We start from the raw sequence: 22,108 nt of genomic DNA, 5'->3' as shown, positions 1-22,108 counted from the left end.
TAGTAAGTTGGACATCTTCTTAGAGGGTAATGAGGACCTTAAATGAGTTAGCTTGGCTGAAATCACATTTAAAGAATGAAGTGGGGAGGGAGGGCTGAAGAGATGGCTCAGCGATTAAACTGGCTGCTCTTCCAGAGGTCCTAAATTCAATTTCCAGCAACCACATGGTGGCTCACAACTATTTATATAGTGGGGTCTGATGCGCTCTTCTGGCATAAAGGCATACATACATATAGAGCATTCATACATAAGAAAAAAATAATGAATCTTTTAAAAAAAACTGAGATAAGAACTGTTTCAACTCAAAAGGTAGAAAATGAGCAAACTCCAGTCAACTTAACCAGTCTTCAATTAGTCGCCATCCTCTATATCCAAGCAACACCAAAAATGCAATTATTTTTAAAATTGTATTTCAATTGTGTGTGGGGGTGCCCACACATATATGCCACAGAGCACATGTGGCAGTTAAAAAAACAACCCACAGAAGTCAGATCTCTTCTTCCACAATGTAGGTCCCAGGATGGAACTCAGGTCACCAGACTTAGCAGCAGGCACTTCCCACCCACTGAGCGACCTCACCAGTCCAAGAACTTAGCCTTATTTAAAAAATAATCCCATAGGGGAAAAAAATGAATAAAGAAAAACCTAAATGGCCACAAAACACATCCAAAAGTCTACTTCCCATTAGACAAGAAAATGCAAAATAAAACCCACTGACATTTTATAGCTATCACACCAGCAATGAGTCAAAACAAAAACAAAGTGCTAAGAAGAAAAAGGAATAAATAAATGAAAGATCCACCTATGATCATGTGAAGTGTTGTGAAGAGGAATACAGTAAAGTCAAACACATTTAAAGACATGTGCCAACCCCTGCAGTCCAACAATCCCATTCCTAGGTAAATATCCTCCAGACCAAACTGCACATGGCAAAGGAGAAGTGTATAAATATTCACCTTAGCACATACTGGGAATCAGCCCAAATGTACCCTGATGAGAGAATGGATTAATTGTAGTAAATCTGCACAAAGGATAAATAGCAGAGAAATTTAAAACCCATCGTTCCATTTAACATGAAGTAACACACTTACAGAGAGAGAGAAAAGGCTAACAAAAGTGGATTGAGAAAGAGACAAGAGAGAATGTTAACAAAAGCACGAAGTGTTAATCATACGTACATTTGATAAACAAGCAAAACTGTAAGGCAGTGCCCAGAGAGTCAAATAATTTCAATGGAAATTACCTCACACACACACACACAAAAAATGGTATTTCTGTTTTAAGTTATTTTATGCAATTCATGAAGTGGAGGCTCCTAGGTTAAGTTTTGGATAAGCACATCTAAAGGATGGTTTCAATAGTAGATAATTTTCTATCCAAATCTTCCCCTAGCCCCATTTCTGTGGGTCTCGCCTCACTACCACAATTTCAAAGTTTATAAAATATGAGCCTACCTCCTCCTCTGGAGGTTTAGAAGCAGCAAAGCGTGTTCTCTCTCTTCTCATCTTGCCACCTCCAGAAGATAAACCGTTGGCTGCAGGAATACTGAAACTGGGATATGAAAAGCCACTAGCAAATAAAAAGAAAATCAAAACAATTGATATATTATTTAGTCCCAGAAATTGTTAAATGAATATCCAAACACCGGAACAGCTAACAAGACAATCAATGTATAGCAAAATACACTTTAGACTTTTTCTACATTTATTTTGTTCATGTGTGCAAGCACATGAAAGCACACAATCATTACACACAAAGCTTGTTAGGGCAATGAGGCAGATTTGGGGAGTCAATTGTCTACTTCCACTATGTAGGTTCTAGAGATTGAAAACAGGTTTTCAGGCTTGGTAGCAAGTGCCTTGACCTGCTTAGCCATCTCACTGCCCCCCTAAATATACTTTTTAATTTTCTTAAAGACTGTTATAAATATGAACCTTACCAAAAAAATAAAGAAACCCAGTTGTATATGAAATGACGTTACCTTTCTTGCTCTCTATTTTGTCTTGAAATATTTTTTTCATTTACAGCCTGCAAGAAAAAGAATGTAATGAGGATCTTATTTAAAATTCATTGTTTGCTGGGGTGGGGTAGTAATTAAGATAGGCATGCCTCGCACTCAGCATGTGGCTGAGACTAGACTTGAATTTCAGACCCTGTCATCTACACTCACCAACTGCTGGGATTACAGGAATGAATATGCCTGGCTTAAATTTTTCTTTTTTGATGCAAGGATTGACTTAAAGCCTTAACACATGCAAGACAAATACCTCTACCACAGAAGGCTACATCCATAGCTACAAATTTTCTTAACCTTCTTTATCCTGGAATATGTAAGGCATGCTCTTTGAACGCTAATCAAGAGTTACAACTGTACTATGTATTATGAGTATATATACAAAATGTCATTGATCAAGTATTTAACCAAAACACTAGTACAAAGTTCCCAGTGACCTTGAGAGAGGGGAGGAACACTACTTTCCTTTTTGCTATACTAAATGCACAGGTAACTTTATAAAGACAGAATCTCTGAGATGCAAATTCCTTGCACTGAAAAGAACTAAGGCTTCCTGTAGAAATGGCCAGTTACAGGAATAGAGAGCTAGAAATGTACAAGACTCTATGTAAAAAGTAAGGTGCTCAAAAATGGTAGGGCATAGTAAAAGAGCACTGGAGTCCATTCAAAGACAGATGCAGGGGGACAGAATCATCAAAGTAAACAACTCTAACAAAATATTTTAGACTATTGAAACTAAGAACTCAGTTGAAGTAAATCAAATACAGAAAAGAGATTATATAGCAAAGGGTTAACCAATACATGGAGAAAGAACAATGGAATTAAAGATCTACTACAGCAGAATCAACAAACAGCTTCAGGCAGGAACTTGCAATGATGCTAAAAAAGATCAAAAATAGGCACACTATGTCTCACCTGAGCACTAAGAGCCCAGATCTTCTTCAGTGGTTAACCAAGAATAACCAGAATCTAGAACCATCCCGGACAATCGGACACTGCAGGACATTCTACAGTTAACTAACTTCTGCTTTTCAAAAATATTCTGGATTAATGGAGACTACAAATAATAATCTTGGGACATTTTTCTTTTGGGACATCTGCTTAACATCTAAATAAAACCTGCAGATTCGTGTTGCATCAACATTCCTTCTAGGGTTTGAAAACGATTACAATCCATTTTATGAAGTAATATTCTGCCTTCTAAAAACAGTAAAATATTTGTGTATACTGTAATTACATAAACCCTGAGAACACAGAAAGTTATTAAAAACTTTAGGAGAGAAATGATGATGAAAATGTTCTAAAATGGAACATAGTGATGGTTCAACACCTTGTGGATATGCTAAAATCACTAAACGATAAACACAAAATAGTTAAATTTATGGTACATAAAACATCTCAAAAAACCCAAAAGTAGCATTTGAGCTTTGTTTGGATCTTAGTTTAGAGAAGTAGATATAAAAAACATTTTAAAATATTATTTCCATTTTAAGGTGCAGGAGAAATTCAGTCAAAAGATATGACATTTGAAACACCTTTTAGAATTTAGCAACACAAATAAGACAAATAGATAAGTAAATCTAATAAAACTTATCTAGGCAATGAATATGTAAAATTTACCCACAAAGATTTAGGATTTGATCAAGAAAGTTATTTTTAAAGGTTTAGCAATTCTAACTCATTAGTTAACAGGCATCATATAATTACTAGACTATACCAGCAGAGAGGTCTTCTACTTTAAATAACTTTTTTATCTTTATTCACTCCAGCTAATACTAAAAGATTAGTTCAAGAAGAAACAGACTGGTAAAAATTAATAACAGAGACAGACATGGTAGTGCATACCTATAATCTAACACTTTAAAGGTAGAAGCAGTAAAACTGACATAAATGAGGCCAGCCCAGTTATGTCCTGAGTTCCAGCCCAGCATAGCTACATAGCAAGACACTGTCTTAAGAAAACAGAATAAACAAACAAACTCACACTGTTCTTTTTATCTATCCTTTGATTAGTCTTCCTTAAATCACCAGATGGGGTCAGAGATGGTTTAAAATAGATAGTTCTATTTGTTGCTATGGAAACTGGCTTTGGGGTCATTAGTCTCTGAACAGGGGGATACTGAGAGTCCACCTTATAAGAAAACAGAAATCAAAAATAGACATTTTTATTTATCAGTGGCATATCTAAAAATTATTTCAAAATAACTAATGTGACCTAGAGATTATTACATAGAGAAATTAAATAAGCAGATTAAAATAACAAAAAATTATAAACCAAAGGCATTTAATCTATTATTAATACATAAATATACATATATCTAATTCTAAACTATTTTGCAGGACTGAATTTTACCCCAGATTCAATAGCTTTTCACACACAAGCATACATATACCCACACAAAATGAAACTATACAATATTCAAGACAATTGAACAATTCTAACCTTAGACAAGATGACTGTTGGACATGGCTAAAACTTATTTTTATGCATTTCCCCAAACCTCTGTTTCTATTATTTTTTCCATTGAAAATTAAGATTGTTGTTTACAGGGGCTAGAGGGATGCCCCACTAGTTAAAAAGTACTTGCTTCTCCACAGAGGGCTGGGTTTGGTTCTCAGCACCTACAAGGCAGCTTTAGCCTCCAGTCCCAGGAATATGAGGCCCTCTTCTGGCCTCTAAGAGTACCAGGCACATACATGGTGCACACATAAACATGCAAAAAACACTCACATTTAAAAAATAACTTTTTAAAAGTGATTTATAAATAAGTTATAAAAATTTACAAGTTCCTAAACACATATGCAAATCTTCCTCTCCAAAGTGGTTTATCATTATTTTAAAAAACAAATGAAACCAAAGGGCTTATGTAGGAAGAAGTTTCTGTCCTGCCCTGCAGCTGTTCAAACCCAAAGAAACACACAGAGACTTATATTGATACAAACTATTTGGTCTATTAGCTCAGGCTTATTGTTAACTAGTTCTTATAACTTAAAAAACCCATAATTCTTACCTATGTTTAGCACGTGGCTTGGTACCTTACTCAGTGAAGCATTCTCATCTTGCTTCCCTCTACATGTGGCTGGTGACTGCAGACTCAGCCTTTCCTTTTTCCCAGAATTCTCTTAATCTGGTCCCCCCACGTGTACTCCTTCCTGCCTGGCTACTGGCCAATCATCATTTTATTAAACCAATATCGGTGACAAATCTTTACAGTGTACAAGCGCATTATCCTACAGCAGGCTTATAATGTGAGTCTAATTGATAAAGCATTTAAGACTTCCAGACTATGACATGACCTAGCTTTGGGGTCTAAGTAACCAAGTGTTTTGCACATACTCCTTTGCTACACTGAAATAAAGTAAAAGTTTTATTGGTGTAAGATAATTATACTGTGTCCATAAACTGCCATGCAACACATAGTCCATTCACTTAGCAACAGCTGACAACAATGCTGGTTTCTAGGGCAAAGCCTTCGGTAAAGTTCCTATAGCTCTCTCCTTAAATCCTCAACTCAATGAGACAATTTGTTACACATGACACATGACCAATACTGTACTCTGGCTTTTTAATTTCCAGCAACTTATAAAATAAACATTTGTAGTACTTTCATTGACAAAAATGGCACAACCCTAAAATTTTACTTTTCAGATTCAAGAGTCTGAAGAATGTTAACATTTTATATTAACAGCATAACAGAGGCTCAAAGCAGATCCCTCTTACCTAACTACAAACATCTAAGTAACCCTAGGAATTCAAACACTCTTCCAAGGGGAAAGAAAACAAAACTGTAGCTTTCGTCTTTTACCATACTCAATAAGAATAATTATAAAGACATGGTAACTCATTTAATCTCCACAAATAATTCATATAATGTTAATTCTATGATTTTTAATTATTTTCAGAGAGCTTAATGTTATAATAAATTCTTTTATAAGTAAGGATCCAGGAATCTACTTTTCCTGGAGGACACTTAAATAGCTATAAATAAAACACAGGAGACACCTCTCCAACACCATTACTAAGCATTAACCTCCCTCACAATAATTTTAAAAGCTAATTTAATCCATAGAAACTACACAAAAAGGCACCAAGACTGTATATTTTATTAACTCCAATATCCTCAACTAGTATTTCAGCTGATGAAAAATATGTACTGAAGCTCTATGATTCACAAGATTTGACATGTTGGATAATAAAATTTCTTCAAAAATGACTATTTCGCCAGGCGGTGGTGGGACTTGCCTTTAATCCCAGCACTCGGGAGGCAGAGGCAGGTGGACTTCTGAGTTCAAGGCCAGCCTGGTCTACAACTAGTTTCCAGGACAGGCTCCAAAGCTACAGAGAAACCCTGTCTCAAAAAACAAAAACAAAACAAAAAAAAATTACTATTTCAATGAGGGGATAAATTTATTGCACTTTTAATGACAAACATGTGAAATGTTCACTCCTCAATTTATATCGATCTATAAATTAAGAAAAAGCTGTAAAGACAGTCATGAACATGAGGACAGAATATGTTGTTCATCCCAAGGCTGTAAGAAAAGTTACAATGCCCAGGGTAAAAATAGCTCCTTTTTCAAACACGTTCCTTAGCGACTACTAGTCTATGCACTTGCTAACTGTAAACACAGAGCTGCTGACGTTTTTACACAGCTTACCTTTTCTTTTTTGGCCTGAAAAGCTGTGCTGTCTATCCCACTCCTATCAAGAGGCTGAAAAAAAAATGAAAGAAAGAGTTTTAGAATAGGTAGGAAACTGAAAAACAACTTTTGTTTCATTAAGATTTAAAAGTTAACGTACAGAATTCAAAGGAGAAGAAACAGCAGATGGAATTCTTTTCGCATCCTGTAACATTACAATACAAAAAGTTAATAAAACTCTAAGACTTTTTCACTAAATTCTAATTCTGCTACATTATTTCATTTCAATATGATTTCAAATTTTTACCGCAAGAGGGCTTGACATTTTCTCTAATGACTGCAATATCCGCCGTGCTGTTGAGCTGGTCACACCGTAAGACTGTGCATTGAGCTGCTTAGCTTTCATCTGTCTTCTCACTGGTGCCTAGAAAATAATATAGTCTGTTACTTGCTGCAACAGACAGTTCAAGGTACATAGTCCATACAATGAAAAAATAAAAACAAAATTGTTATTCAAAATAAAACAAGATTATGGTAACAAGGGCTGTGGAATAACTTTAATAATCCGAAGTGAAAAGACAGCATGTAGCTGGGTACTAGTAGCACACACCTTTAATCCCAGCACTTGGAAGGCAAAGACAGGTGGGTCTCCAAGTTCAAGACCAGCGTTCCAGGACAGCTAGGGCTACATAAGAGAAATCGTGTGTGTGTGTGTGTGTGTGTGTGTGTGTGTGTGTGTGTGTTTGCACAGGAGTAGGGAGGATTACATGCACTCTTCTAAAGAAAAAATTTTTTTAGGAATATCTTGACCTACATACCCCATTATTTAATTTTTTTTAAAAAGACATCCATAACACTGATTATTAAACAATGTTTATTTAGAATTAAAGTTATGAATCATTAGTATGTTTCCTAACTCTTACACTGTATGAAAGGAGTAACCAGTAACATCTGAATGTCACTTACTGGGCTGGAGCTGTCATTCGTAGACAGAGTACTTGCCTGTCAAGCAAGACATTCTACATTTGATCCCTCAGCATATAATAAAATAAAAACAAGCAACCACAAAACCACAAAAACTCACCAAATTTCAATTATAAGTGTTAGAAGTCTACACTGAGAAAGATTCTAAGTATATGTAACATATTTCTATGCTTGCCCTCTCCAAAAGCATCCATGTAGTAGTCTCTCCTATCTTTAAAGTATATCATAGAATTAAAACGTTACACCAATATATGAATAAGACTTGTACAGGAATTTCTTTCACATCCTATATAGTTACCATAAAAGCCTTGAATGTAATTGTATCACTTGATTTACACTTAAGTATTCATGCCATTTGTTAGCTATAAACAATCTGTGTGTGTGTGGGGGGGTGTTTGTTTTCTGTTTCTTGAGTTTAATCTTTAGACTAAATGTAATCACATTGCAAAACCAATGTCAATTTTTTGAAATTTTTATCAATTTTTATGAAATTCAAAGAACTACAGAAAACCAAGTGCTCTCCTATAGCTGAGCAGAAATGAGTCTTCTATGTTCCCGGCCCTCAGTTCAATCCCCAGAACCAAAAGAACCTAGCAAACCTAAAGCAAGCTTGTATTGAAACAAATTAAAAACCAGGCATTGCCAATTTCAAAACTTCCTCTCCATCCACAGCTATCACAAAGGAAGTACCTACCAGTCTAAAGACAGACAATGGGATATGCAGAAAAACACAAGTCCCAAACGATCCCCCACTCAAAAGTTTCGACAACGGAGAAAGGACGAGTCTTCAACAAATGGTACTTACAACAAATGCTCAAATGTAAATCAAATCAACATTGATGCACACATCATACATATCAGACACAAATCAACTCAAAATAAGACAGACCCAAATTAAAGCCTTAAAAAAAAAACTATGAAATTTTTAAAATAAAACCACTATGACATTGGGTTATATATAGATAACTTATAAAAGATACCAAAAACATAAAATAACAATAGAAAAAATATATATATTAACTAGTTATCACCTGTAAAACACACCCCATAAAAACAAAAATATCTCATACACACAAAAAATAAGCTCTCCTCATTCATCAAGAACACAACACAAGGGCTGGAGAGATTCAACAGTTAAGAGCACTGACTGTTCTTCCAGAGGACCAAAGTTCAATTCCTAGCACCAACATGGCAGTTCACAACTGTCTGTAACTCCAATTCCAGGGATCTGGTATGCTTACACCAACACATAAAATAAAAGTAATTATTTAAGAAAAAGAACACAAACAATTTAAAAATGAGCAACATTTGTAAAAGTAAAAAAAAAAAACCCATACTTCTAAAACATAAACACTTAAAAAAAAACTGACAATTCTACCTGTAAAGCAAGGACACAATACAACTGCTGTAATATTACAAGAAGCAAGCAGGTACTAACACACCAGAAAACATCTGTCTTGTTTATTATGTACTTAATCATATGATGAACAATCTACCATATGTCTAAGGGAAATGAAAAATGAATGTTAAAACTGGGAATATCCAGTATCTTTTCAATAATAAACTACAGCTCACTACCAGCATAAAAAGGAACCAAGGTGTTCAACCTAAGCCAGACTGATGCCAATGAACTATATCAGCCCATGTATGACTAAGTTCATTTAACATTCTGAAAAAGCCCTAAATACAGAAAAACTGGAAAGGGGCTGTCAGAGAATGACTGTGAAAGCTGGCTGAAAATGGTTTTCAACATTTGGATAGCAGTAGTGACAACACTCTTTTATCACAATTCTAATAAGCTAATATTAAGGCAAATTTTATCACGTGCATTTTTATCTCATTTTAAAGAGTGGAATTGTTATACTTTCTAAAACATGCACCAATCTAATATTCTGTATGTTCAGTTCAATTAAAATGTTCTCATACTTCAAATTATTTAAAGTAACATCCACAGTTCTACCATTAATAAAAATTCAAGTCTTTTGGGTATTAGTAGTCAGTGTCTGGTAATGGGAAAGTTTATCACCACCCTCCTCTCACACGAACCTGGTAAGGCGTATTTCGCACTTTGTTCTGTCTTACAGCAGCAGCTGCCCCACCGTATGTTGTTTTGCCAGGATAGAAAGGAGAGTCTCCAAGCTGACTTGTTTTAAGAACTGAAGAATTCCCAAGTGACTGCACAGAAACACAGTGACAAATTATAAGCAAAAATACTAAAAACTTTGTGATTATATACAACAAAGTTAGTACTCACGGTGGAAAGTGTTCCAAAGGCAGACAAGTTGAATGCTGGTTTTTTGGAGCTGGTGGCAGTATGATGTGAGAGTGAATGAGAACGCTCTGCTTCGGGGGACCACAGCGGTGGCAGAGAAGTACTCTTCGAAACAGCTATATCTAAAACAAATATTTGTAATTTGAGGTAACCACCAATTTTAAGACCGTAAGGCCTAGAATTTTATTAAAAAAATTAAAATTAAAACTAAAATTAAAAGAGGGCCAGAAAGATGGGTCAGCAATTAAGAACATGTATTCCTCATGCAGAGGACCTGGAGCTAATTCTCAGCACCTCCAACAACCACCTGGAATTCCAATACCAAGAAATCTGATGGCCTCCTCTGGCTCACAAAAACTCTTATAGGCAAACATATATACATATATTAAAAAGAAATCTTAAAACAAAACAAAACAAAAACAAACGCCTAAACTAGGAGGATTGTGGTGCACTCCTTTAATCCTAGCACTGGGCAAGCAGATGCAGGTGAATCTCTCAGTTCAAGGACCTACAGAGCAAGGCCATGGTTACAGAGTGAGACCCTTTCTCTAAAAATAAAAAATAAAAATCAACATATAAAATGTATCCCTACTGACTACTACTTACTATCCAGTATCAAGAATACCTTTATCAGAAGCTCTTGAAGAAAAACCACTGGTAGTTGAGATGTTATCATCATCATGCTGAGAGGTAGAATCTTTAATTTCTTTGACGAGGGAAAATCCAGAACTGCCAACTGGGAATGCAGAGGACGTGGAAGGCTGACAATGCAACGCAGGGGATTCCAACATGGAGAAATTCAGATGGCTCCGATGAAGAGAAGGCCTTGTTAACACATCTGGATAATTTGAGGCGGTACTGGTTGTCGAAGGTTCTTTAAAAGAATAATAACATTACAAATAAAACTGAGAAAAGACATTGCACTAGTCCATTATTTACCACATTTGCACAATTAATGTCAGTCTGGACTTCAAAGCAAGTAACATACTTTATTAGTAAGTAAGATGTCATCACTCAGGACGTGATATATGAAAACTGAAACACAACTATGTTTTCCCCAGCTGGCTAAACCTATTCACAACTTTTACATTTCTTGAGTGGGCTACCTTTATACATAATACAATTCAATGGCTAATCTTTAGTCCAACTAGGATACAACATCATTTAGGATACACGAGTGAAGTGTTTAGCTTCATTGTTTTCAAAAAAGCTAGTGTTTATTATGACCGAAAATAATTTCTTAACCTAACTCTTATTTTCCTCACAAATGAGATGTCACTTTCATGCTCTCTGATTTCAAGAGGCTTCCCTCTTCTCTGTGACACTGTCAAGACATTTCTGAACTTGCCCTGCGTTTTTAAATTTTAAACACTGCGCTTTTATTACTCCCCATAGAATTATTCACCTCCCAATTTCACTTTATTCTTCTTTTCCAGAATTTCTCTTAACCATCTTACATCTTACAGTATATCTTCAAGAATCATATTTCAAGTTCCAAAGGAAGATTCCCCTTAGAATGGAATTAAGTAGGACCAAACTAGCTCTTCTAATATAAACATGTACAGAACTAGAGAAAACATAAACAACTATTTTCAAACCATAGAAGAAAACAGCACAAGAAAAATCAAGGGCAATCGGACAGCTCAGTTGGTAAAGCATTTATCTAGCACACAAGGACTCAAACCCCAGCATAAAAACAGAGCATAGTGGCAAACACCTGTAATACCTATACTTGGGAGGTTCAGAATTCAAGGTCAAACTTGCTCTTTAAGATCAGCCTGGGATACCTGAGACCCAGAACTGAAGTTCAAGTTGGAACACACGCCAGGTGGTGAGAGAGGGATGGGGAATGCTGTTCTATCAGCTTTGTAAGATAAAAAAGTTCCAAGACAGTGTCTGCAAACAAGGTCTACATACTTAAAACAAGACCTAAAATGATAAAATTCATGTTTTAACATTAAGAACTTTACCACAATTCAAAAAAATCTTTCTCTAAAAATCAAGGTATACCAGACATGGCAATTAAGAATTCTCCAAGGGTGAAAAGCACATCAAGAAAAAGAAAGGTTGTTTCTTAAAGTTTTCTCCTTTTTTTGTATTTTTTTTTATTTTTACATCTAATACAGTGCTAATGCTCATTGTGAAGAGCTTGATTGCCTAGAATAGATGAAAAGTACTTGGTTAAATCCCCAGCATCACAGAGACACAAAACAATCCAGCAGAATACCTCAACTTATTTAAATATAATCTGCTACAAAACATGTTAAGAGAAACATTAGCTGAAACTTAGGAATTAATTGGTATTGGCATTTAAACATCACAGAACTTGTCTAGCATAAGCAATACCCAACACAACATGAAACATGTAAAAATTACTGGGCATGCATTGGGAGGCAGAGGCAAAAAGAAGGATCTACATGAGTTCAAGGTCAGCCTGGTATACAAAGTGAGTTCCAGGGCAGCTAAGGCTACACAGAGAAACCCTATCTTGAAACAAAAACGAAAAAGAAAATCTAAAAATTAAACAAGATGGGGATGTAGCTTAGCATACATAAGGCTCTGGATTCAGTCAACAAGAAAGCCAAAACACACACGCACACACAAAGGTTATAAATATTTCAACTTCTCTATGACTGTATTCATACACACATTTATTATGTTCAAGTCTGTATGTGCACACACACACCATATTCCACTTGTGGGGTCAGAGGGAAACTTCTAGGAGTTAGTTCCCTCCTTCTACCATTGTGTCCTGGAGATTTAACTCTGGATTAGTAGGCAAGTGCCTTAATCCACTGAGCCATCTCATCTGTCCTGAAATGTGTCCTAGGTAGGTACAGGTACTCTAATTATTGTGACTCATCCTAGAAGGTAGTGCTTTTTAGCCACCCCATTCTCTGATCCTTGCATCCATTTATCCTATAGGTAAAAGTGACCGGACCATTTCTAGCAGTTATCTACTAAATCGTATATGTGTAAGTTTTATTGCTTACAGATAGCTCCTTCCACGCCACACCAAGTAGCAAAAGGCAAAGGATGAGACAACCCTATGATTTACAGATTCACATCAGCCATGAATGCTGTATTTCTAAGATAACTATAAATCATGACAATATAAATCAGGCAACTACAAGTACAATTCATTACTGACTCACTTATTAGATATGCCACTATGGGGTTCTCTGTGACCTAACTCTCACTTACACTTATATTCTTGAGGTTTTCACTAACCTAGTAGAGATGAAATCTCAAGAACCAACATTGAGTAGATGGCTCGAGTGGTAACTGTGCTCACTATGTAAACTTAAGTTTGTATCCCTAGTATCCATACAAAAAAGCTGAGTAAAGTGTAACCCCACTAGGGAGGCAAAAGACCAGAGAACTCATTACTAGGGTTTGCTAACCAGCTAATTTCATTATATAAAAAAAAAAAAATGTAAAGAGCAACTAAGGACACACTACGTTCACCTGCACGTGCATGTACATATACACAAATATGTACACACACAACACATACACAAGTCAACACAGGCAGTATATAGGCAGAATGCTCTAAGGAAGAAACTTGAAACTGTCATAATTCTGTTATTGCTAAGTTACTTAAATGTTCAATACTCTCCAGCCTTGTTTTTACTAACATAAGTTATTTGTAAAACTTCCTATTTAGTAAACAAAACTCAGGACTATTATATTTAAGCTATTTTAGCTTCCTGCAATTAGGGGAGGGGGTTTTGAGACAGGATTTCTCTGTCTAACAGTCCTGGCTGTCCTGGAACTCGTTTTGTAGACCAGACTGGCCTCATATTTATTCACTGAGATCCACCTGCCTCTGCCTACCAAGTGCTGGGATTAAAGGCATGCACCACCACTGTGTGGTGCTTCCTGCATTTTGATACTAGATGGTAACTATATCTAAGATTGTATTGTTTTGAGAATGCATTTTACATTTCAATGTTTCAGAAAATAAATGCAAACTGATTTTTTCAGCTCTATCTATCAAAGGTTCATATTCATCTTTGTAGAGAGTCATCAGTGGCACTTGACTCCACACACTGACCACAGAACCAAATAAATAAATACCTTGAGAAAAAGACTGTAAGAACTATCTGGGACTGACAAGTTTTAAGACAGGAGGGAAGATCAAATCTAAAAAGTGAAGGAGAGGAAAAAATGCTGAGTTTTTAAAAAAAGGAATCAAAAAGCTGCCCTCCTTGCTTCTAAATGGTAAGAGATAGGGCTCAATGTTAAGAGTGCTTGCCTAGCATGTACAAAGGCTTAGGTTTTATCTCTAGCACCGTGGCCTGAAGTCTCATTTTAGTGAAAACATAACATGTACATTCTTGAGGATTTCCGTACTGGTCTATTCCATAAGCGTGTATGAAATATTACCAACATTAAAAAGCAACATTGGGAGTTCATTCTAACATCTATTTTCCCCCATAATTTACATTTAAAATTTACAAAGATATACATAACCAAGCCAACTTAGAAATTGAGCAATTTAATGAATAAAATATAAGTTCATGAAAACACACACAATTAAAATTTTAGATACAAAATTAGAAACTCAGGTTACTTATTCCTTACTAATATGCTCATCAAACTGGGAAAGGGCCTTCTGCTACTATGGGTGCACTAGTGCTCACCAGAAATCTCTTATCAAAAAACTGAAAGCCTGAGCCCCATCTGATGGAGAGAAAGTGAAGCTGAAGTAATCCCCTTAGAGATCTACCAGATAAAGCCTGTTGGTAACATTTGAAAGAAATTTTGAGAAGTGCAGATATCAAAATTCAATTTATCCTAATAAAAACCAGTAAAACTTCAAAGACCATGCCAAACTGACTATCACTAAATGCCCTGGTTTATGTCAACCCAAACTGGAGTCATTTGAGAACAGGAAACCTTAACTAAGAAAATGCACCCACCACGGTGGTCTATGGGCAAGCCTATGGTATATTTTTCTTTCTTCTTTCTTGCATTCTGATATTTTGTTTATGGGGGTGGGGTTGTTGAGATAGGGTTTCTCTTCAAACTGATATCCATCTGTCTCTGCTTCCAGAGTGCTTGAATAAAAGGCACACATCACCATGCCCAGCTAACACATTTGTTTGATTGATGGTGTGGGAGGGCCCAGCTCACCATGGGCGGTGTCATCCCTGGGAATGGTGGTCCTCAGTGCAATAAGAAAGCAGACTGAGATAACCATGGGGAACAAGACAATAAGCAATATTCCTCCTTGAACTCAGCCTTTAGGTTCCTCCTGCCTTGACTTCCCTGGATGATGTAAGCTGGAAGATGAAGCCAACTCATTCACAGCAATGGAAACTACAACTATGACACTAAAAACACTAGATTTGTAATTTTCTTCTAAGTAACCATTCTTTCAAGAAATGGTCACTATTTCTCTTTACAGGCCAATTAGATAGGAATATACATTACTAATTACACTAGCAGTAACAAGCCTTACATCTGTGTCAGTTATTTTTATCACTCATGCTACAAACACACACATACACACTCACATTGTGCCATGATGGCCCATGTGCACAAAACACAAAATAGTAATTCTTTAAGACTGCTAAGTAAAACATAGGTTAAAAATGATTTCCATATATTCCATAGAGGATTTATACACCACTCAATTAGACTGTACCATAGTCAGGTAATATAAAGATATTTAAAATTAGACATGAAAGTCTGATTTGTCACCAAATATCCATGCTCACCTTCTGTGTTACTGCCTGCTGGCTCAGGAGTGATTCTCCCATCATCACTGTTTGTGTTGTCCTCACTAGCATAAATTACCCGCTCATCTTCCCTATCTTCCGGCCAGTGTGGAACTTCACCTGTACCTGTTGAACAGCTACATGCATTTTCGTTCTTGTTGAAGTATCTTTGTAGCCACCCTGGAACAATATTCTTAACAGACTCTGTAACCCTGCTAAGAATGCCCTGTTGGAGAAAACATACATAAGACTATTTTAGAAAATTTATTTTTGTAAGTAAGCACTTATAGAAAGTCATATGCCAACCAAAACACTAGTGTTTCCAACAAAATTTACTAAGTTCATACTATTATGGCATAATATTGTTTTTATGAACCAACAAGTCAAGATCTAGACATAGTAATAGGCAGTAAATGTTTTCATCCTTCTGTACCTTAGAGGATTACAATACACAGTATAAACCATTTCAACAGTTATTTTGTGTCACATTTGTCAAGAAGGATAAGAGCTGGAGATATATAGTTCAGTGCTTGCCTCTCATGCTTGAGGCCTGGGTTTAGATTCCTTAGCACTATAAAGGTAATAATAATAATAATAAAACAACAAATAGAGTAAGGAATCCCTCTTAAAATAGGAACTAAGACAACTAATCCAATATAATTTAAACTCAAGAAATAACCTAAGACCTCTTTTTGGCGGTCAAATTTTCATATTATGGAATCTTCCCTTTAAAAATCTGAGGAATTAGCTTTAGGATTGCAATTTCTAAAGGAAAATCAATGACAAAATACTACAGCTAACATTCACTGCAGCTGGTGATCTGGGCTCCTTTCTAAGCAATTTACAAATATTTGTCAATTTAATACAATTACTTTATGTAGTGAGAATATGATACTCCATGAATAAAGAGTCAGGGACATAGCTCCATTGTAGTATTTGCCTATAAGGGCAAGACCTTGGGCTCAATGCCCAATGCCCAATGCCATAAGAAAACCAAGGCATGAAGAGAGGCAAGTAATGAAGTAGCATGCCCAAGATACAAGTGTGAGTAACAGTAATAGCATGGCATCCTGGAACTATGGCACAACTTGAATACTAACCTCCCTTTTCTTTGATTTACTCTAAGAACATCCCTTCCTACTAACGCCCATTGGAATGACGATGAAAATTAAATGAAATAACATGGAAGTACTTCTCAAGTACTAATTTTACTAGTAAGGGAAAAAAAGCTACCATAAGCAAGCTGGGATAAGGTAATTTCAGGCATAAATTTTCTCATAAAGCAGCCTTAATCAGGTTTCAGAGAATCACAGAAAGGAAAGAAGGGCTTAGTAAATACAAAAATAAATTAAGGCGGAATATGTAATTCTACTTTGGAAGGAAATTCCGCCAAGAGAAAAGATGGAAAGTCTTTCTGAAACAGACACTTGAATACTAATAGTAATTGCTTTGTTATCTGGAAAGGCATAAATATCAAGAAATACAACAAAATTAATATTCTATGTGGTCTCTGAACAAAAACAATAAAGCAATTTATAGGACAGGCTAGAAACATCACATATCTAACCGAAGTCACAGACAGTAGCATTAAGCACCTTGAAGATCAGAGAACAAAACTGAAAGGCAAAGAGATAAAAAATAAGGAAACACTGCCATACAGCAACTGTACTTAAAGAGACCTTCATTTCCTCAACTAAAATTTAACGCGCATACTAGCCTCAGCTCAACAGGACTCACAGAGAACGACAGCACAAAAAATGAAAAAGAAACTGACTTTAAGCCGGGCGATGGTGGCGCACGCCTTTAATCCCAGCACTCGGGAGGCAGAGGCAGGCGGATCTCTGTGAGTTCGAGACCAGCCTGGTCTACAGAGCTAGTTCCAGGACAGGCTCCAAAGCCACAGAGAAACCCTGTCTCGAAAAACCAAAAAAAAAAAAAAAAAAAAAGAAAGAAAAGAAAAAAGAAACTGACTTTAAGTCATTAAAACTAAAATCCTTAAGCTTCAGTAAACAAATTCTTAGATTAAATGACTCCCAAGGCGTGAAGAAAAAGTGAACTCTGGTCTAAAATGCTCTATCTACAGTTTTTAGCTACAGGATAAGCAACTACTTCAAGTCCTTCATAATGCTACCAAAGCATGAACTCTCAAGATAAGGCTATGTTTAAGCTCTCCCGTGTGATTCTAATACATTATCAAGTCTAATAACCACTCTAGTTGAAGAGATTAGGAAACAGATTCATCACAGGAAATTAAGTTACATTTCAGGAAAAAGCCCCCCCCCCTGCAGAATGCAAATTTAAAAAAAAAAAATCACACAGTCAGTCATTAGTGAAAAACTGAGAATGAAGATCAGAAATTAAGTCTCCAGCCTAGGCTCCATGAGATCAGAGTGAGAAAAGGATGAAAGGAACTAGAAAAGAGAAAAAAATGTTCTTAAGGAGGAAGACTCCATGCCAAGAAGAGTCCTAAATCAGGCCTTCACAGAAATGAGTCAAACTTGATGCAAGAATGCTTTACAAGCTGGACATGGTGGTGCACACCAGCAATCCTAGCATGAGGATGGAAGTAGGGCCACAGCTGGAGGACAGGCAAGGCATGTGAGGATGCTTTAGAATTAATTTTAATTAAAATTATATATAAAATAAAATTATATACTATATACAAATCACAGCACTGTTGAACAGTGTTTAAAAGTCTGTTTAACCCTAGTTCATGATAGAAGTGGGTGCAGGGAGAGAGAACGATTTACTCTATACTAAGACTTCATTTTATAATTACAAACTTTCTTCGCACCAGAAGACAACTTCTCAATTTGGCCAACTCCTCAGTCCTGTGTATTTTCCTTACTTCAGATCAGTATTGTTTCCACTCAACTCCCTTCACATTATTCCTTATTAAATAGTATTCTAATTTTACACTCTTTCCTAAGTAACTTCACTGGCTCTCTGAACATGACTCCAAACTAAGTCCAGCATCAATTTTACATCTATCAGGCCTTACTCTTCCAAAATACTCCACCCATTTTGATTTCCACATTTTTTTTGATACCCATAATACATTAAGACCTCTGTCTGTGCCATGGGAGGCAGAGGTAGGCAGTTCTCTATGAGTGTGAGGCCAGCCTGGCCTACAAAGTGAGTTCTAGGTAGGCCAGGGATACATAGAAGGGAGGGGGCACCTCTCTCTGACCCTTAAGCATTGTCTTCCAGGGCTCTTGCACATGCTTCATCCTCCCTACTTACTCATTCAGTACTTATATTATTAGACTTTTACCCAGTTTTTTTCCCAAAGTCTTTATCAAGCTGCTTCATCATAACATTGATATTGGGCTATTTCTATGAGTACAGAATTAAGACATTTTACTATATCTAATTTTAATAATCTGATTTTAAGTTGCAAACCTCAGGTCTATCTTATTTTATAAATGGTTAAATTTACTCTATCTACCCAGTCCAAGTTCTCCAGCCACTTAAAAATACCTTTGCAGCAATAGAATTAAATCCAAGTGGGCTGGGCATGGTAGCATATGCTTGTAATTCCAGCACTCCCAGCACTTGGGAGGCAGAGGTAGAACGATCCAGACCAGTTTTGGTTACATGGCGAGTTCAGACCAGCCTAGACTATAGGAAGACCCTGACTCAAAAATAAAACTAACGGGACTGGGAGATGGCTCAATGGTTAAGAGTTCTTGCTCTTTCTTCAGAGGTTGCAAGTTCAGTTTCCAGCATGTCTGTCAGAGTGCTCACAACTGCCTGTAACTCTAACTCCAGGAGCTCTGACACATACACACACCCACACACATACAACTCATATATACAAATAAAAGTAAAAGCAAGTCTTTTGAAAAACAAAATAAAAATTAAAATCCTTAAAATGCAACAAGAAGAAACACAATCCATTAATAGCCCACAGTAGTTAAACCCCCAAAGCTCTCTTATATCCCACATTTCAATACTGAGACTAAGAGTTTAGTTCTCAAACCACACTATGAAAAAGGTAAGTACAATCAAACAAACTGAAATATTTATAGATGAGAAAAGCATTCTATCCTTTCTGTTCATAAATTGTCTGGAATCAAGGCTGTAAATACACCTTTTTTGTTTGGTGAACACAGGAAGGAGAATTGTCAGTTCAAGGCCAGCCTATACTACTCAGAGTTCCAGCCTAGCTAGGGATTATAGGAAACTATATCAGAAAACAAAAGTTAAAAATACAGAATTATTGCAATGTTCCCAATACCCTGTTCCTAATAAAATGGTATCTTTAGTGGCATCTGACCAAAGGCTTCATTTTACCTCAAGCTAGACACTTGTCCCATTGGGACTTTCCAGAAAACAGAGATATAATTGGAGGGTTTTTGTTGTTACTGTTGTTATTGTTGTATTAAAAACCTGGTGAGAAAAGTGAACACACCAGAAGGAAAAAAAGAAGCCCCCAAACCCATTTTCTATTTATTAATCAACACTCAGACTTTTCTACCTATATACTTAAGTGACTGGTACTTCTTGAGAAAAAGACTAAGTACTTAAAAAGTTGTGATAATGTTTGATTTTTGTCAAACTTTGTGATTAACTTTTGGTGCTATAAATGAACTTTTCTGGCCTTGAGTTAAGGGAATCTACCTTGCATCCTTACAGAACCTTCCTAGCTGAAACAGGTAACCATATTCAACTGTTTAAAAAGTTGAGGAATGGGAAGAACTCCCCCTTCATCAATAGACCACTTTAGTGATAAAGCTTGACTTTCTCACTCCACAAAGACCATAAGTTTAGTATGACTTTGGAAAAGACTTGGGTAACCAGGAGAAAAAACCTCTAACTATAAAAGAAAATGCAAAGATCACTTACATATATGAAATTTTGCTGGGCAGTGGTGGCACGCGCCTTTAATCCCCCGCACCAGGACACAGAGGCAGGTGGGATATCTGTGAGGTCAAGGCCAACCTAGTCTACACACAGTTCCAGGACAGGCTCCAAAGCTATAGAAAAACCCTGCCTCGAAAAACAAAAAAAAAATAAACAAATAAATAAATAAATTTCAAGGCTCTATTTAATCACAATTTCAAGTGACTTCTAACTATCCCATATTCTAACTATGGGACGTGTTTATGTCACTCTTGGCAATTTTCTAATTTACAGGTGACAAAATTAAGCAGAATTTTTCATTGTTCAATTCAGGGCAGAGCAGGGATTCAAACTCATCTGATTCCATTAGAATCTTTTAAACCAATTATTTATACTTCTTATCTACCAAAAGCATTAGCATCTAGAATATAGAAAGCAAAATTATTTAATGACATCTGGGATTTATAAAATACTAGGAAATATTACTTTTCCAAAGCTGAGAATACTCTTTAGCCATCAAATGTTAGGCAAGACATATCTGTGTCAATAAATAAATAAATAGACAAAATAATAAAGGGTCCTATCACATAAACCAGGTTCTACAAACTCGGTGACTGGGCGAATCTAGTCTCTGGGCAGCTCTTAAGAGCTAAAAATGGTTTTTGCATTTGCCAAAAACCTGGCAGTCAGTTACAGTGCCTCAAAACAGTTTTGTTTATTTAAAAAAAAAAAAAGATTTATCAACCCTTGATCTAAAATACTGATGGAGGGGGAATTCTAATTCTCCTTCCCCACCTGTTTTAACTGCTGAATATGGTCACTGACTTAAGCCAGGAAGAACAAGCTATCAGCCATTCTGTTTCTCTAAGAGTGGAAAGAGTCAGAAAACCTAGCACCAAAAGAGAAAGGGAGGGACAAAAACAAACAGGTCTATCTCACCAGGAGGTGGCAACAGGTTCTTGCAGAGGTTAAGTTCTGCTTATAAACTCAAATGTTCTGATAGCCACTAGAAAAAGCAGCCACTTAACCTACCCACCTTACTACACACAATGGAAATGGGGAAGGAGACTGAATGAACAGGTGCCAAGAACTAAACACATTACCTTTAGTGAACAGAACTCCCAACTAGAAAAATAAGCCATTTTTAAAAGTACCTGGGTTAGTACTCAGAAGACTTAGGCAGGAAAATCTCAGGTTTAAGGCCAGTCTGGGCTACAGAGAAGGGTCCTATCTCAGAAAAGCTAAAAAGTAACTGGCTAACAGGAGAGGTAAAGAGGCAAGTGAAAACAACCATCTCACATTGTTCATTTATTTCTACACTGCTACAGTCCAGGTCAGCTTGGAGTCACTGGCTTCAAACTTAAGAAAATCTCCTGATCTGACTCTTAGCAGATGAGATTGCAAGTATGTGCCACTATACCCAGCTACTTCTACTTTTCTTTAAGTTACTCCCTTTATCTGGTTGAACAAGACAGTAACTTTCTAGCTCCACAACATCAAGCAAGGTGGTATTTTTTAAGGTAAGTTAAAAGCAGAAAAAAGTTAAAAAGTTTAGACATTTCCCAGAAGAGCTAACCTCTAACCAAGTCTAGCTAAGTCAAAACGGGAAATTAGAAGTCAAGTTAA

At 36.3% G+C, this 22,108-nt stretch overlaps 1 protein-coding gene across 2 annotated transcripts in view; it reads right to left on the bottom strand.

The window, feature by feature from the left end:
• The window catches only part of Nup153 (nucleoporin 153), a 48,920-nt gene that overhangs the window by 24,069 nt on the left and 2,743 nt on the right, over positions 1–22,108 (bottom strand). The window contains exons 2-11 of one of the 2 annotated variants that reach the window (XM_041633008.1): positions 15,638–15,863; positions 10,537–10,785; positions 9,894–10,033; positions 9,686–9,814; positions 6,963–7,079; positions 6,816–6,860; positions 6,674–6,727; positions 3,999–4,145; positions 1,982–2,028; positions 1,455–1,569 (exon numbers count right to left, since the gene is read on the bottom strand). In XM_041633008.1, coding sequence (XP_041488942.1) covers positions 1,455–1,569; positions 1,982–2,028; positions 3,999–4,145; positions 6,674–6,727; positions 6,816–6,860; positions 6,963–7,079; positions 9,686–9,814; positions 9,894–10,033; positions 10,537–10,785; positions 15,638–15,863 — 1,269 coding nt within the window. The remainder of the gene's footprint in view (positions 1–1,454; positions 1,570–1,981; positions 2,029–3,998; positions 4,146–6,673; positions 6,728–6,815; positions 6,861–6,962; positions 7,080–9,685; positions 9,815–9,893; positions 10,034–10,536; positions 10,786–15,637; positions 15,864–22,108) is intronic. The other variant, XM_041633009.1, reaches the window with a different exon arrangement.

This window comes from Microtus oregoni, unplaced genomic scaffold (assembly GCF_018167655.1).
Source record: "Microtus oregoni isolate MIOR12 unplaced genomic scaffold, Mior012 000042F_ref0000377, whole genome shotgun sequence".
Lineage (NCBI taxonomy): Eukaryota > Metazoa > Chordata > Mammalia > Rodentia > Cricetidae > Microtus > Microtus oregoni.
The sequence above is the reverse complement of the archived record's forward strand: the minus strand, read 5'-3'. Positions and strand labels throughout refer to the sequence as shown.